The sequence below is a fragment of the Carcharodon carcharias genome, chromosome 2 (genome assembly GCF_017639515.1).
Source record: "Carcharodon carcharias isolate sCarCar2 chromosome 2, sCarCar2.pri, whole genome shotgun sequence".
Lineage (NCBI taxonomy): Eukaryota > Metazoa > Chordata > Chondrichthyes > Lamniformes > Lamnidae > Carcharodon > Carcharodon carcharias.
The window spans coordinates 26,203,659-26,219,203 of NC_054468.1; the positions used below are offsets into that span (position 1 = coordinate 26,203,659).

The 15,545-nt window shown below is 44.1% G+C and overlaps 1 protein-coding gene across 4 annotated transcripts in view; it reads left to right on the forward strand.

Moving 5' to 3' along the window:
- LOC121271108 (transcription factor Dp-2-like) overlaps window positions 1–15,545 on the forward strand; it is a 219,169-nt gene that overhangs the window by 69,984 nt on the left and 133,640 nt on the right. For 3 of the 4 annotated variants that reach the window (XM_041176869.1, XM_041176876.1, XM_041176889.1), the window contains exon 3: window positions 501–567. The exons of the other annotated variant lie outside the window; for it this stretch is intronic. In XM_041176869.1, the coding sequence (XP_041032803.1) occupies window positions 501–567 (67 nt within the window). The remainder of the gene's footprint in view (window positions 1–500; window positions 568–15,545) is intronic. 4 annotated transcript variants of the gene reach the window in all.

Sequence of the window (15,545 nt, forward strand, 5' to 3'; positions counted from 1 at the left end):
TGCTGGAGGCAGATTCAATCATGGCTTTCAAAGGGCAATTGGATAATTATTTGAATGGAAAACATTTGCAGGGTTGCAGGGAAAAGGCAGCTGAGTGGGACTGGGCGAGGTGCTGTTGCTGGCATGATCATGACAGGCAGAATGACCTCCTCCTGTGCTGTAACCTTTATGTGATTCTATGAAGATACTCCTTAAACCCGATCTCTTTTAGTCACTTGTCCTAACATCTCTTTATTTGGTTCGGTGTCAACGTTGTTAAATAACGTTCCTGTGAAGTGCTTCGCAATATTTTATTTTGATAAAGATGCTGAATAAATGTATGTTGTTTTGGAAACCATCTCGACAATAAATGTTAAATCCCGTGGTCTGTAATGTACTTGACTCATGTACAAATTGTTTTTAGATTGCTAAAAATGACCTGTTAGTAGTCTATGAAGAATTCTTAAACAGCCGCGCCATTCCTAACGGTATGCTATTCCATCCTCCACCACTCCCTTTAGGTTGCAATAATTAACACAAATGGAGATTTGAAAGGCTACACAGACCAGAACCTTTTTCCAGTGAAGGGTGAGTAGAAGTTGAATGTACAAAAACACAATTTATGCAAATTAAAATTGAAATACTCAGCAAATCACATCACTTACCAGTTGGAATTCGAATTTGAAGCACATATGTTTCATATTTATAAGTAGCCAGGCCTCAGAGGGGGTGTTTTCACCTGGAACTGACTCTGGGTTCAGTCCTAGAGAATATCGCCTTCAGCGGAGATGAGGTTTTATTTGGAAGTAAGTCGAAACCTGGGTTCTGTTAACTTACTGAAAGTTTTGTATTCATGGGGAATGTTAAGGACTCTAATGATTTCTTAACTCTGGAACAGTACATCAATCTGAGCAGCCTTACTTTGTTGAACTATTCCAAATATATTAGTAAGATGTCCCTTAAACATTTGCACCTTTTCCTTCTACAGAGTATGCATGGGCATGTGTGCTGTGTACATTGAATTGCAGACGATGCATGAATTGTAGGTGCTGTCATCTTATCATAGTTTTGTTAAAACTCGTGTTTACCTCACAGCAAACAGAGGAGAGAAAAGACGTGGGTTGGCTGTTCTGTGGAAATTCATGTCAGAAGCCTACTGCCAATTTATTGTACTGACAACTATTCTCCTCCACAATGATATTCCCAAAGATGGAGAGAGCAGGGGACAGTAGGATTAGTGCCGCATTGCTCTTGCAAAGAGTTGGCACAGATGTGATGGGCCACTCAACCTCCTGTTATGGTTCTGTAGCATGTGTCAGGCAGGGGCTGGCAGCAGGTCTGGAGATTAAGTATACTAATGCACTTTAAACCATGTCACAATTGTTCTGTGGATTTATTCTCCATTGTGATATAGCTGTACTCAGACTATCAAATGAGTGGTAAAATTTTGCACAAGTGCCAAATTACCCTAGCTGGCAGTTTGCCGGAATTGAGTGTTAATGTGGTTTCAGCTGAACCCCCTCCATTCTACCCTAAGTTCACCATATTACAGCAGTCACTAATAGTTGTGCTATTCTGGTCTTTTTATAGATTACTCTATTTTAACTATGAGTTGAGAGCAATTAGCTGACTGCACATAAAAAGAACAGAAGAATTTATTTCCTGTACTTGGCCTGTTTACACAAAGGCCTGTTGCTGTGAAGAAGAGCAGAGAAAGGCCCCAAGGATTCTATCACCAAGCAGATCCAGTGATTTGCCACGGATCACAAGAAATAGGAGCCAGGAGAAGACCATTTAGCCCGTCAAGTCTGCTCTGCCATTCAATACGATCATGGCTGATCTTGGGCTTCAGCTCCACTTCCCTGCTCATTCCCCATATCCCTTGACTTCCTGAGAGAAGAAAAACCTGTCTCTCCCAGCCTTTAGTGTATTCAATGATAGAGAATCCACAACCCTCTAGGGCAGAGAATTCAAAAGATTCAGTGAAGCAGTTTCCCCTCATCAGTGCTAAATGATTGGCCCCTTATCCTGAGACTGCCCCGATGTTTTTAGATTCCCCGACCCGCGGAAACAATCTCTCGGGGTCCATCCTATCAAGCCCCAAGGATCAGTAAAGTTTTCTTGCCTAGATGCTGATTTACAACAATTAATAGACATTTTCAAACTTTACATCAGCAGAGCAAACTGAGGACAGATTACCAGTTGTCACCACATGCTCCCAGCATTTAATTTCAAAGTAACGTTAAGCGTTAGAATTAGCCAGGTGCACTGAGCACCTTAAAAAAAAATCCAACCTATCACCTCCTGGATGTGGATCAACTCTTGCTATCAATAAAGCTAGACACTAGCTTTTGATTTGCACATCAGTGCAAGAACTTTTTTTTATTATGTATATGGCCCAAACATGGTGCCTTGGACTGCATATCTACACTACAGTGTGAAACAGTTGTGAGTTAAATGCTTCTACTAAGCAATGAGAAATAACCTGAATGGAGATTCTTGTCTGAGGTTTTTGCCTTTGTGACCTTAGAGCCTCTCAGCACTCAAGGTTTAAATCCATGTTCCCACTAACCGCGCGTATCTCAATTTTGTAGGTACGACAGACCTTAATGTTCATTTTAGGATTTGCCCACTATTTAAGGCAAAGGTACTCAAAAAAGAGACTTTTGCCAAGGTCCAGCATATCAAAACTGAAGCAGGACAAACCGCCAAATAAGAACTTAATGCAAATGATGCTGAGTTGCCTGGGCTTTGAGGGCAGGGTTCAAGGACTGCATACAACTTAAAAGCTACACACCTCATACCTAATCAGTGAGTGATATACATCTTGGACTCTACACTGCTTGATTATTATTTTGGTCTAAAATCAATACTGCACTCATTGTCCATGGCGTGGTGGGGTGGCGGGGATGGTGGGGGGAGTGGGCGGTGAATTCCACGTTAGAATCCTACATTTTGGCCTGGTTTACAATGAATATTATAGAAGCTGTACCACACCTTACTCCTGTTTACATTGCACAGTATCATTGGAACAGGAGTAGGTCATTTAGCCCCTCGAGCCTGTTCCAGCAGGCAGTGCGATCATGGCTGAACTCCATATACTTGCCTTTATCACATATCTCTTAAATTTTTGTTAGCCAAGGTATTATCAATTTCCATTTGAAAATTAACAATTGACCTAGCATTAATTGCCATCTGCTACCCTTTGCTTGAAGATGTGTTCCCCAATTTCACTGTGTGACTCTAATTTTTAGGCTATGCCTCTTACTCTTAGACTCCACAACTAGTGCCAATAGTTTCTCCCAATCCACCCTATCTGATCCACTTAATATCTTGAAAACTTCGATCAAAGCATCTCTTAACCTTCTAAATTCCACTCCTTCCTCCGCCAGAGTAAGTGAAACTCACACTCTCATAAGGGCCTCAGGCCCTCTATGGGTTAGAGTCCACCGGGATGTCACACATGACCAGCAGTTGTGACATCAGTACTGAGTGTCCGCCAGCCACTTTAAGCTCTCCATTTCATGTCAGTTCCTGCACAAACGGCATCTTAATCCCTTACTGGGGAGGGCACAGCAGAGACAATAGGTATGCGTGCTTTGAACTGTTCCTTCATACATTGTGCTCACAGTCAACCCATCTGTCTTTATGCAAGACAAGATTGCACATAACAAAAGAGAGCGAGTCATGACCAGAGGGGGAGCCCTGGAGATCCAGACCCCCTCAAGTTTTGAGGAACAGGCCTCAGAGCTTGCTGGTGAAGAGAGAGATAGTTCCTGTCCAGAAAGTGAAATCAGCCTCCCCAACAAGCCAATGAGGATGCCTCCAGTATAAATCAACAAGGTGCGGGCGATACAAAAACAGAATTACCTGGAAAAACTCAGCAGGTCTGGCAGCATCAGCGGAGAAGAAAAGAGTTGACGTTTCGAGTCCTCATGACCCTTTGACAGAACTAGATGCGGGCAATGACTGTGAGTGCTGTTTAATGTACGAGCCTGCTTAGTCAATCACTAATTCTCTATTCCAGGCATCAGCAAGAAAAGGGAGAGGGTGTCCTCCACCAGAACACACAGCCCCAGTCCCCAGACAACCTCTGAAGAGGAAGCAGAGTTATCCTCAGAGGAAGAACCGTCACTGCGTTCACCTGCACCCTCCACCAGCACAGATACATGCACCTTGGTGGGACCTAGTTCTAGAGTAGGGTCAGGTTTACAGTCTGGTAATTACTTCACAGACACAGTACACAGCTGGCAGAGGATGTGACAGCCGAAGTCTCTGCCCCTCGGAGGACTGTTGGAGACCAGGACCCTGCTGAGACCATGAGAGATGACGAGCCACTGGACTTGGCCCTAAGTTACATGTTGGAAATGCTGAGGCAGGCAGGTGAACATCAGGCAGAGTTGTCAGAGGCCATCTGCAGACTGGATTGAAGGATGGAGGAGTCCATCCATGTTCTGTCTGCTGCTGTGGCCCTGGCATGTGAGCACTCTGAAGCCTCCATGAGGCCTCCATGGAAGGGTGGCGGCTGCCTTTGAGACTCAGATCCAGGAGTTTCCGACAGGTTTACGCTTGGATGTGTACATGATCATTCTAGCTGTGGATGCATTCCAGCAGTGGCTAGGATTAGGGGGCAACGGAGCACCTCGACCTCTGTCCAGATGCCCTTCTCCTCAAGGAGTCAAGGAGGGGTCATCTGGCACCCAAAGGGAAGAGAGGTGCCAGCCAAGCACTCCAAGGCTGCCCTACCACTCCACCTCCTCTCTGTCAGTGACCCCATCAACTCCAGCAGGTCAGGCCATGCACGGTACACCTGAGAGCTGGCTATGGAACAGTGGCACTCTTCGGATGCTATTCCGTGTTGAGCCCTCCAAGTGCAAAACACTATAGACTAATATATGTGTTTGGGCTGCGTTATTGAGCTGGTGTCATACTGACATGAGTGCTTGCAACCACTTAAAAGCTGCCATGAACGTTGACTTGGTGAGGCAATGGGTGAGAGGACTACATTGTGTGGAGTTGCTTAAGGACGTGTGCTAAGGGTGTGCTAATCACGTTTCACAGCAGCCACATGTTGCCACGGCTACTCTCCTTTCCAAGGACAATCCCGTGTGAACCGTGACTAATGAGATTTCCGTAGTCATTGTGAGTTCTTTCACCTTTCGTGAGATTTTCAAGCTGAGAATGAAGGTGGTAGGGCGTCAGGTACATCGAAGGCTGAAGGAAACCTCGATTGTGAGAATTTGTCATCAACATCATACTCCTCCTGGAATCTTGTAGCCATCAGGTTGTCACAGGCACGTCTGCCACACCGTACACATGCAATGGCATTTTCATGTGGCACATCTAAATCCTCACCCTCTTCAGAGCCACCGCCTTCAACTTCTAACAGATGTCTATCTCCTCAATTTCTCCCTTAGGCAACATGCCCCCTTATCCAGCACTAGACTGTGCAGGTCATAGCAAACCATGATCATGCGGGACCCTCTGTGGTGAGTATTGGCAAGCCCCACCTGATTGGTCCAAGCATTGGAAACACATCTTCAGGAGGCCAATCATTTGCACTATTAAGGACCTTGTGATGGAATGTGCAGCATTGTATCTCTCCTCAGCTGCACAATGTGGACGTGAACAGACATCTTTAGCCAGGCATCTGGGGGTATTCATTGTCCCTAAAGAGCCAACTCTGTAAGCACCAATGTCCCTCAAAGATCTGTAGCGCCTGTGAGTGAGTCAACATGTAAGAGTCATGAGAGCTCTCTGGGTGACTAGCAAAAACATGCAGTATCTGCTTTCTGTGATCACAAATTAACTGGAGAGTTCAGAGTAAAATCCTTTTCTATTTATGAATCTCACTGGCTGGTGCAAGCAAGCTCTCAAGACTATGTGTGCAGGAAACCAGAGATCGCAGCGAATCCCGCAGCTTGGCTTGCGTCATCCATGCTGAACTGCATGTAATCATGAGCTTATTGATAAGGGCATCTGTCGTTTCCTTTACTCATTTGTGTGTCACCGATTGTGAGATTCCGCAAAGATCCCCAGCGGAGCCCTGGAAGGACCTGTGGGGGGAAGAAAGTTCAGTTCGGTGGCCACCTTCAAAGCAAGCAGCCTAGGATGACCTCCAAGCCCCTGCGGCATGAGTTCCTCATGGAGAAGGTGACAAATGTGAGTTACCACATTCCTAGACAAGCAAAGGTGCCTGCGGCACTGTCGGTCGCTCATCTCTATGTATGAGCTATGTGTTCTATATACCTTGGTCATGCCACACATCTTTGTGGATTTTGCCCCTCCTCAGGAGCATCTGAGACTTCCTGGGAACCCTCTGCTTCTTGTTGCTCAGACCGATGCTCCTCCCGGACCTGTGCTAATCAGTGATGGGTCCTTCTTCTCCTCAATCAAATCACAGCCAGCAACAAGGCAATGTTGCCTGCAGCCTGTATGCTCCACTCCTCCTTGTATCTATGAATGAATAGAATTGAGAGACATCATTGCAACTTCCCCTTGAATGCTCTCACTTTACATCCAAGCCAGGAATCCACTCTCAAGCCCATGGCCTGTACTCTGTCTAGACATGGCATCCCCAGGCCACCCCTTACAGGTTAATGACATCCTGGAGGTCCACAAGTGGCTGAACATCACCCTCAGACATGACTGCACATTCACAATGAGGGCCTTGATTAGGATGAATACACCCATGTGCTGTAACCCTCAGTCAGGCCATTGTCATTTTGCCTCCAGTAACCTAGACACTATCAATACCCTAGCTTTTTACTTATGTCATGACTGTAAATATGATGCCTTGAAAGTCATGACGAGGACAATGGGAATATGAGGCTTTCAGTGTGCATGTAGCTTCTGTCCAGCAGCCGTGGGCCTTGATTGTTTGATCCTCCTTCCCTTTTTACATGTCTCGGTCAGGAACAGATGGCTGTTCAGACCAACTTCACTGCTACCCCAAGACTTAATGGATTCTCACCTGAATGCGTAACATTAGTAAAAGAGCAAAGCTCATTCAATGGGCATTTGACCCTTTAAACCTGTACTCAGCTGAACCGTGTTCTCCATGGCTTGAGTTGTAATTAATACAGTTCCCCTTCGGCAGGCCCAAGATAGTAGAGCTGAATTCCTCCCACACACCTTGAGACCCTCCCATATAATTTTTTCTTTCAAGCTTTTTTCCAATTGCGTCATTGATCACTGAAGGCGAACATGGTACTCATTACATACATGAGTGCAACCAACTTCCAATCTCCCCCTGTTACCCACCAAGTTCCTCCCATCCTCCTCCATAGCCACCACCTCCTCCTAATTCCCGTATCTATCCAGTCTACCTGCCCTTTACCCTTGACTCCATCATTATCCATGTTGATATTCCTGTTCTCCCCCGATCCCTTCAATGTTGATGTCCCCATGCCCTTTGTCAATCTGACCCTTCCCCAGTTTTCTGCCAGAGGGAAACTGATTTTTTGCATTCACACCAAATAAAATGGCCCTGCCCAACGCAATTCCTGCTGCTGGCAGCAGCAGAAGATTCTGCCCATCTTTCTAGTATATCTCCTTCCCCAAGGCCAATATATTCTTCCTAAATTGTGGTGTCCAGAAATGCTCTCAGTCCTCAAAATGTGGTCTAGCCAGGGCTTTGTATAGTTGAAGCATGACTTCTACCTCCTTGTAAACTAGTCCTCTGATTATGAAGGCCAGCATTCCATTAACATTTTTAACTGATTATTTTCTGTGCCTGTGCATGACATTTGATGATCTATGTACCTGAAACCCCAAGTCTCTTTGGATCTCCCCTTTTTCTAGTTTTTCCCCATTTAGAAAATACACTGTTCTATCCTTTCAGATTCAAAATGGATAACTTCACATTAACTTTTGCCTACATTGAAATCCATTTGCTACAGTTTCGCTTAATCTACCAATATCTCTGTAATGTTACATTTTCATCTAAACTGCTTACAGTGCCACCTATCTTTGCGTCATTGGCAAATTTGGATATGTGGCTTTCTATCCGGTCATGTAAGTTGCTAATGAATAGAGTGAATAGTCTGTTTGGTATCTTCACACAGTATTTCCTTTTTGGGGCATAATGGGAAGGATTAGCAAGCTGATTTTCAATTTGATTGAGATTGATAATCATCAACCTGTTTGAACTGTGTAATAAACATTCCGGGACTTGAAGCTGGACTTTCTGGCTCAGATGCAGGGGTGATACCTGCTGAGCCAAAGGGTTTCCCTATAGCAAATAGTTGAGGTCCCAACACAGATCCTTATAGGACCCCGCTAGTCACATCTTGCCAGTTATACAACTTGCTCATTATCCCTGCTCTTTGTGTGCTTCTGATCAGCCAATTACTAACATCTTGGACCTTAAAAGCGGCTAAAGAATATAATCATCTTGACAGAGAAGAACCAGTAAATTTAGGGAGGAAGCTAGAAGTCTTCTGAGTCATCTATTATGATCACAGCAGTTCGAATTCTAATAGCTGCATGCTAATACAGTTATGACTCAACCATTCGAGCTTTGGTGTAAAATACTTAAATAACTCCTTAATATATCATGTGAATAAGTTAGCATCTTAATAAATATCTATCCTATTCATCTTTGGTATCACTCATGAATTTTTTTTTGTTTGGTAATAGCTGACAGTGAGTTGCAATGTTGTAATTAAATTGAGCAACTCTGATGGCCCCCTTAACAAGGAGATTGAAGTTCAGCTGGATAATGAAATTTATCAGAAGTTTAGGATTGATTTACTGCCGTAAATTAATTGCTTAGGTTCATTTTCTAGCATCAACTTCGCTCAGCCAGTGTCACTCCTGTTCTGAGTCAGAGATTTGCGCATTCAAGCCTCAGACCAGCAGTTGGTGCTCATAACCTAAACTGAGACTCCATTGTGAGAGATGTGGCCCATCATATGAGACATTAAACCAAGACCCTGCCTGCTTGTTACAGTGGATGTTCCCATTGCACTGTAGGAGGTAGAACCTAGATTTCTATTGGTGCCTCAGCTGGTTTTCCTGCAGTGTCTCTGTCATCCAATACTACCAGAAAACATGCCATTGCTCTTGATGAGGCGTTTTGATGTTTGAAAAATTGTGTTCACCTATTTAACAAAGCCGCCACAACTTAAGGTAAGTTATTAAAAACAAAAAACTGCGGATGCTGAAAATCCAAAACAAAAACAGAATTACCTGGAAAAACTCAGCAGGTCTGGCAGCATCGGCGGAGAAGAAAAGAGTTGACGTTTCGAGTCCTCATGACCCTTCAACAGAACTAGGTGAATCCAAGGAAGGGGTGAAATATAAGCTGGTTTAAGGTGTGTGTGTGTGTGTGTGTGTGTGTGTGTGTGTGTGTGTGTGTGTGTGTGTGTGTGTGTGTGTGTGTGTGTGTGTGTGTGTGTGTGTGTGTGTGTGTGTGTGTGTGTGTGTGTGTGTGTGTGTATGGGGGGTGGGGGGGGGAGGGTGTTGGGTGGGGGGAGAGAAGTGGAGAGGGGTGTGGTTGTAGGGACAAGCAAGCAGTGATAGAAGCAGATCATCAAAAGATGTCACAGACAACAGAACAAAAGAACACATAGGTGTTGAAGTTGGTGATATTATCTAAAGGAATGTGCTAATTAAGAATGGATGGTAGGGCACTCAAGGTATAGCTCTAGTGGGGGTGGGGGGAGCATAAAAGATTTAAAAATAATGGAAATAGGTGGGAAAAGAAAAATCTATATAATTTATTGGAAAAAACAAAGGAAGGGGGAAGAAACAGAAAGGGGGTGGGGATGGAGGAGGGAGTTAAGGACCTAAAGTTGTTGAATTCAATATTCAGTCCGGAAGGCTGTAAAGTGCCTAGTCTTCATTCAGTATTGTCTGGACAGGAAGCTCTTCAACCTTGGTGGCTTTCGGGCAAAAACAAAAAACTCGCCACCATGGACATTCACAACCTTCAGTTTGCAGATGACTGCTGCGTGATGGCTCACTCTACAGGACTTGCAAAGGACACTTGACCTCTTCAACACCTCATACAAGAAGCTTGGCCTGCCCTTAAACATCCTTCAGCAACCTTTCGTAGGCCAGTTGAGCATCATCCACATGGATGGGGTGGCTCTGGGGTGTGTGCAGCATTTTCCTAATCTCGGCAGCCACCTGTCCCAAGGGACTACCATCAATGAGGAAGTTCAACACCGAGTCAACCATGCTAGTGCTGCTGCCTTCAAGCTGCGCCAACATATCTTTGACAACAGGGACCGTTGCAAGTCAACAAAGTTTCTGGTTTACAAGGCCGTTGTGTTGACCACCCTCCTGTACTGCAGTGAAACATGGACTGTCTACCAATGCCACATAAAGATCCTTGAGAGCTTCCATCAGCAGTACTTGTGTCGAATCCTGGGGATCATATGAGAGGTTTGCTGGACTAAGGCGAGTGCCTTCCATGAAGCTGTGTTCCATGAAGATTGAAGCCCTGATCCTGTGGAACCAACTCCGGTGGATGCCTGAAAGCCGCCTCCCTCAGCATGTTCTCTTCTCACAGCTCTCTGTTGGCCAACGCTCAAAGAGCAGCCAAAGGAAAATGTATAAGGACACCTCAAGGTCACCCTAAAGCACAGAGGCATTAATACCAATGACTGAGATGAGAATGCTGCATGGCACCATTCAAGGTGCAAGCTGCTTCGAGGCTCAGCGATTCGACAGCCAGGCAGAACAGCGATGACAGAGAAAGGAGAAGGAAGCCAACCCGGGCTGCGATTTCCACTCCCCTGCGCAACAATGTGTCCTCACTGAGGAAAAACATGTGGATCCAGAATTGGGTTCCTCAGTCATCTGAAGTCTCACCAGGCCTGATGGACGTCATCCTCAAATTTGAGGGACCGCCGACAAGTGGTTGGTATGCGTATGCAGTCCTGGATATGTTATTTCATTTTGCTGAAATCAGATGTTCATCACAAAGATGAAAAAACTCATGATTTGGGCAATAGTTGATAACCTAAGTACATCCAAGATTCAGTGCCTGCCATGATTGGGTTGCCAATAGACAAACATCTGTTGCTGAAGTACTACCAGTCTTATTTGATCAAATCAGCATTTGATGGAATATGGTCTATGTCCATGCTGCAGCCAGGAGGATGATAAAAGACAATTTTTATGGTTAATTGTACAATTCGCAAGGCATTGTTGCTACCTGCTGTTTACCCAGCAAGGGCTCCGATCTGTACTTGTTTTAGCAACCACATTGTACGTATATGCATTGGGGGTGGGAAGGAGTGCAAGTAGAGTCTCTTTGGGAGTTGAGTTAGCAGTGGAATTTTGGAACCAAGTCAACCTTTTGTGGCAGGTTTAGTAATCTAATACCTGAGCTAGATAGGTATGCAATACTTTAAGCCACTAAATAGCAAGTCTGACTCACTAATTGAACCTGGAGGAGTAGATGTGTCTCTGAGGATTGGAATTCTTTCCGTGTGGTTCTTGATGAACAACAAGCCAATGGCCTGTTGAGTAGACGAGCCAATTAAACAGAAGGAAGTGTATCGGTCCTCTTTCTGGTAGGCTGTGTGGTTTTATATGGTCGAATGCCAACAGTGTCCATGCACAGCTGGGCATCCCTTTGGTTCTGCCCAACTGTGTGTACCTTACATGGAATGAAACCACAACACAAACAACAACTTGCATTTATATAGTGGCTTTAATGTAGTAAAACATCTTGGAGGGTTATAGGACTGGATGGAATTGCAAAGCTAAGAAGGGGTGAGGTCAAGGAAGGATTTGAAAACAGATGAGAATTTTAAAATTGAGGTGTTTGTATATTAACAAGTACATAGATGATGCATGAACTGAACTTGGTGTGAATTAGGACATGGGCAGCAGAGTTTTTGATGAGCTCAAGTTTATGTAGGATTGAAGATGGGAGGCTGAACTGGAAAGTATTGGAATAATCAAGGCCAGGTGTAAAAAAAGGCACAGTTGAGGGCTTCAGCACAGATGAGCTGAGGGAGAGCAGAGATTGGCAACATCACTGAGGTGAAAATAGGTGGTCTTGGTGATGGTGGAGGGGGAAAGGCATGGCGAGGCATGGCGAGTCCTGACGCATATACCTTTGGGGTAACCCTTGGGTACCATGCCCCAAAGATTGGAAGCCTTCATGGCAATTGCCCGGGAAGCTCAAGGTTCAAATTTGAGTTGGGCAATTACCTTTAACTGGGAACCATCCAATGTTCCAATTTAAATTGCTGACTTCGGATGATTCCTACTGTCTTACCAGAATAGTTACTCATGAAAAGTTAGAAAAATTTAAAACCAGGGTACTATAGTACTGACCCTCCGACACACACCCCTTCCCCCACTGGACCCCCCAATCCCAGACTAACCGTCACACCCCCGAACTACAAATACATCCCCCACCCCCTCCCGACAATCCTCCTGATTAACCCCCCCCCACCCCCCCCCCCCCCCCCCCCAAAAAAAAACACTAACCACTGATTGCCAATCCATGGAAGTTCTGGCTTATAGGATACCAAAATTGCGAACTGGTTGATCCAGCCTCAGACAGTGGCCAGGGGGAGGGATGGAGTTGGTGGCTGGGGGAACAGAGTTTGTGACAGGTACTGAAGACTTTGGCCTTACCAATATTTCTCCTCATCTACTGATGATTGTCGGACAAGCAGCGTGACAAATCTGAGACAGTGGAGGCATTGAAAGAGGTGTTTGTGAGGTAGAGCTGGATGTCATCAATGCACATATGGAACCTAATGTTTTTCCAGATGATGGCTGGGTTTTTCCGGTCCCACCAGCAGCAGGCATCATCATGGGCGGGACAGGAAAATTTGGGCAGCACCTTTGCCGCTCTCCAAATGTTCTTGTTCCGCATGCGATGATGCCTGCCGATGGTGGGAACGGAAGATCCAAACAGATGGCACTGACAGGCACCATGTAAATGAGAATAGAAGCGAGCCAGGGACGACACCAGAGGAAAGGTTCAGGAACTGGAAGAGAAGCCATTGCAGGTAATCCTCTACCAATAACTGGATACATAGGAATGGGAACAAGCTAGGGCAGCAGACACATCTAACAGGATGATGGAGGAGAAACATTGGATGAAGATGGTCAACTGTATCAAAAACTGCTGCAGACAGGTCAAGAAGGGTGAGGACAAATAGTTTACTGTAGTCACTTTCATAAGGATGTCATTTGTGACATTAAGACAGTGGCAGGAGTGAAAAGCTGATTAAAGGGATTCAAATATGTAGTTGCGGGAAAGATGAGCACAGATTAGGGAGGCCACAAAACGATCAAGGAGTTTGGAGAGGAAAGGGTGTGTTGGAGAAAGGCAGTAATTTGCGAGGGCTTAGAAGGATCAAGCATGTGTAGTTTGATTAGAGGTGATGGCAGATTTGAAAGGAGGTCAGCATGTGGCTGAGAAAGACAAGTTAGATGCTCAGTTTAGTGAGAATAATGTTGAAGGAGCAGAAGATGGGTCTCCTGGACAAGAGAAACTGAAGAAAAATGCAAATTCAAGATTAGGTTAAGGGGGAGCCTTAGAGGAAGTTGACCTAGTGGGCATGGCATTAGGGTTGGGGGGGCGGGGGGAGAGAAGCAACAGAGGCAGCTGAATGAATGGTCTCATTCTTAGTGAAAAGGAAGCCCATGAGCTTTTTGCACTTGTTAGTGGTGAGGTTAGATGGACAAAGAAGAAGAGTTTAAGAAGGCATTTTAAAATGGAGAAAAGCCAGGAGTTAGCATTGCATTCCAGGATGATCCTGGAATAGTAAGTAGTTTTTGCAGGTGAGGACAAGACCTTGTAGCACCTTTATATGGTCCAGCAAGATCTGGTGATGAGTGGCTAAACCGATTTTTCACCACAAACGTTTAAGTCTCATTCCCTTGGACTTTAAAGAGATAAGGGCCGTACTGCATGGATGATCAGGGTGAGAGAGAATAATGGTTTTTGGGGGTCAAGTTCTTCAAAGGTGAAAATGAGAGTGTGATTGAACCATGCTAAATGGGTTATGTCCCTAAAGAGAGAGGATGCTGTACAGCTATATCGAACAGCTGTCAGTAAATTGGTTAGTAAACATGGATTTTCTTGCACCCAACTGATCAAAAATATGATTAGGATTCCACCATGTTGCTATTCAAGCTGGAGAGGGTGGGCATAGTTTTACCCCTTTGATTTTTGATGGTAAGTTTCTTTTCTTAGCTTGGCTGTTTTCAGCTGAGAACTTTGAACAATCTTAGAAGAGGTATGATATCAGTGGGGTTTTGTGTACTTTTTTATTGAATGACTTAAAAGTTAAAGGCGAAAATGCTGGAGTAATTTACGAACCAATTTGATGCTACGTTGAGGGGATTTTCTGGATGACAAATAAGATGGGCTGAATGGCCTATTTTGCCTATAATTATCTTGTGATGATTGTGTCTTAAATGATGGGATGGACTCTAAATTTAAAAAGAAGGAAAAATATTTCATAAATAAATAAATATTGTAAAATTCTTGTGGAAAAACTCAAAAGCCATAATGCACCCAATTTTGTGCACATAATAAAAGAGGAAACAGCTGCTTGATAAGTTGTTGGAAATTGGATGTGCTTGCAGTCCCATTCAGTTCCTGAACCATTACGTCAAATCTGATATTCTGCAATTTTTTTTCTTTTTATCTGAATATGGCCAAGCACAGTAATTGATTTACATCCAACAGAACAGAAGTATTTAGTAGCGTAGGTCAGCATTCTTACTTTCAGACATTACTTTCAGGTGACAAAGCTAAAACTAACTGCAGTGCACATGAACAGTATCTAAAAAAAAAATCTCATTGGCTTACTGAGTGCTCTGATACAAATTCAGTGGGTTGTGTACCACTCATCATCTATATTATTATAGATTTGCTTTTATTGGAATATCGGTAATGGATAAATGTGCAGTGTTAGCTGGGCTCAGTTGGTAGAGTTTTACTGGGCCAGAACTTTATGAGCTCAAACTTCGTGTCAGGATTTTGATAAATAGTCTAACCCATCATAATATGAAGTGAATTCAACTTTGTTGGAAGTGCCATTCCTTATTACAATAGTTCATTTAGATAAGTCACATAGCAGTGTTGGAAGAAGAATAGAGTTTTCACTATATCCTGCCCATTTCATAACCATCACTACCCAAAAACATAATGATTTGGCCATTTATCCCATCACTATGTCTAGGATTTCAATTTGCAGCAAGATGGCTGCTGCACTTGCCCATGAAACTTTCAGGCTTTCTATGGTTAGTGGCAAACTTTGATGTTTTTGAGAGACACAATAAGGTACTTTATAACTGTTTTGTTTTTATTTTTCTGTGCCTGATCGCAAATACAGCTTTGAAGGAACTGCACATGCATGATTCTGATAGGTGCAAAGTTGAATGAAGGTGCCTTAAAGCCAGCATTATGGAAACTAAATTGTTGCCTGGTGTGGATGAACCGAGTGATCAGTTTTTCCATAACAAACCTAACCCATCTTTATATTTGATTGATGCTCATCAAAGCAGTCGGTTCTGAATTTGATTTGTTCCTAGCAATTAACAGCAGAACTTGTTTGGGTACTTGCAATAAGCAA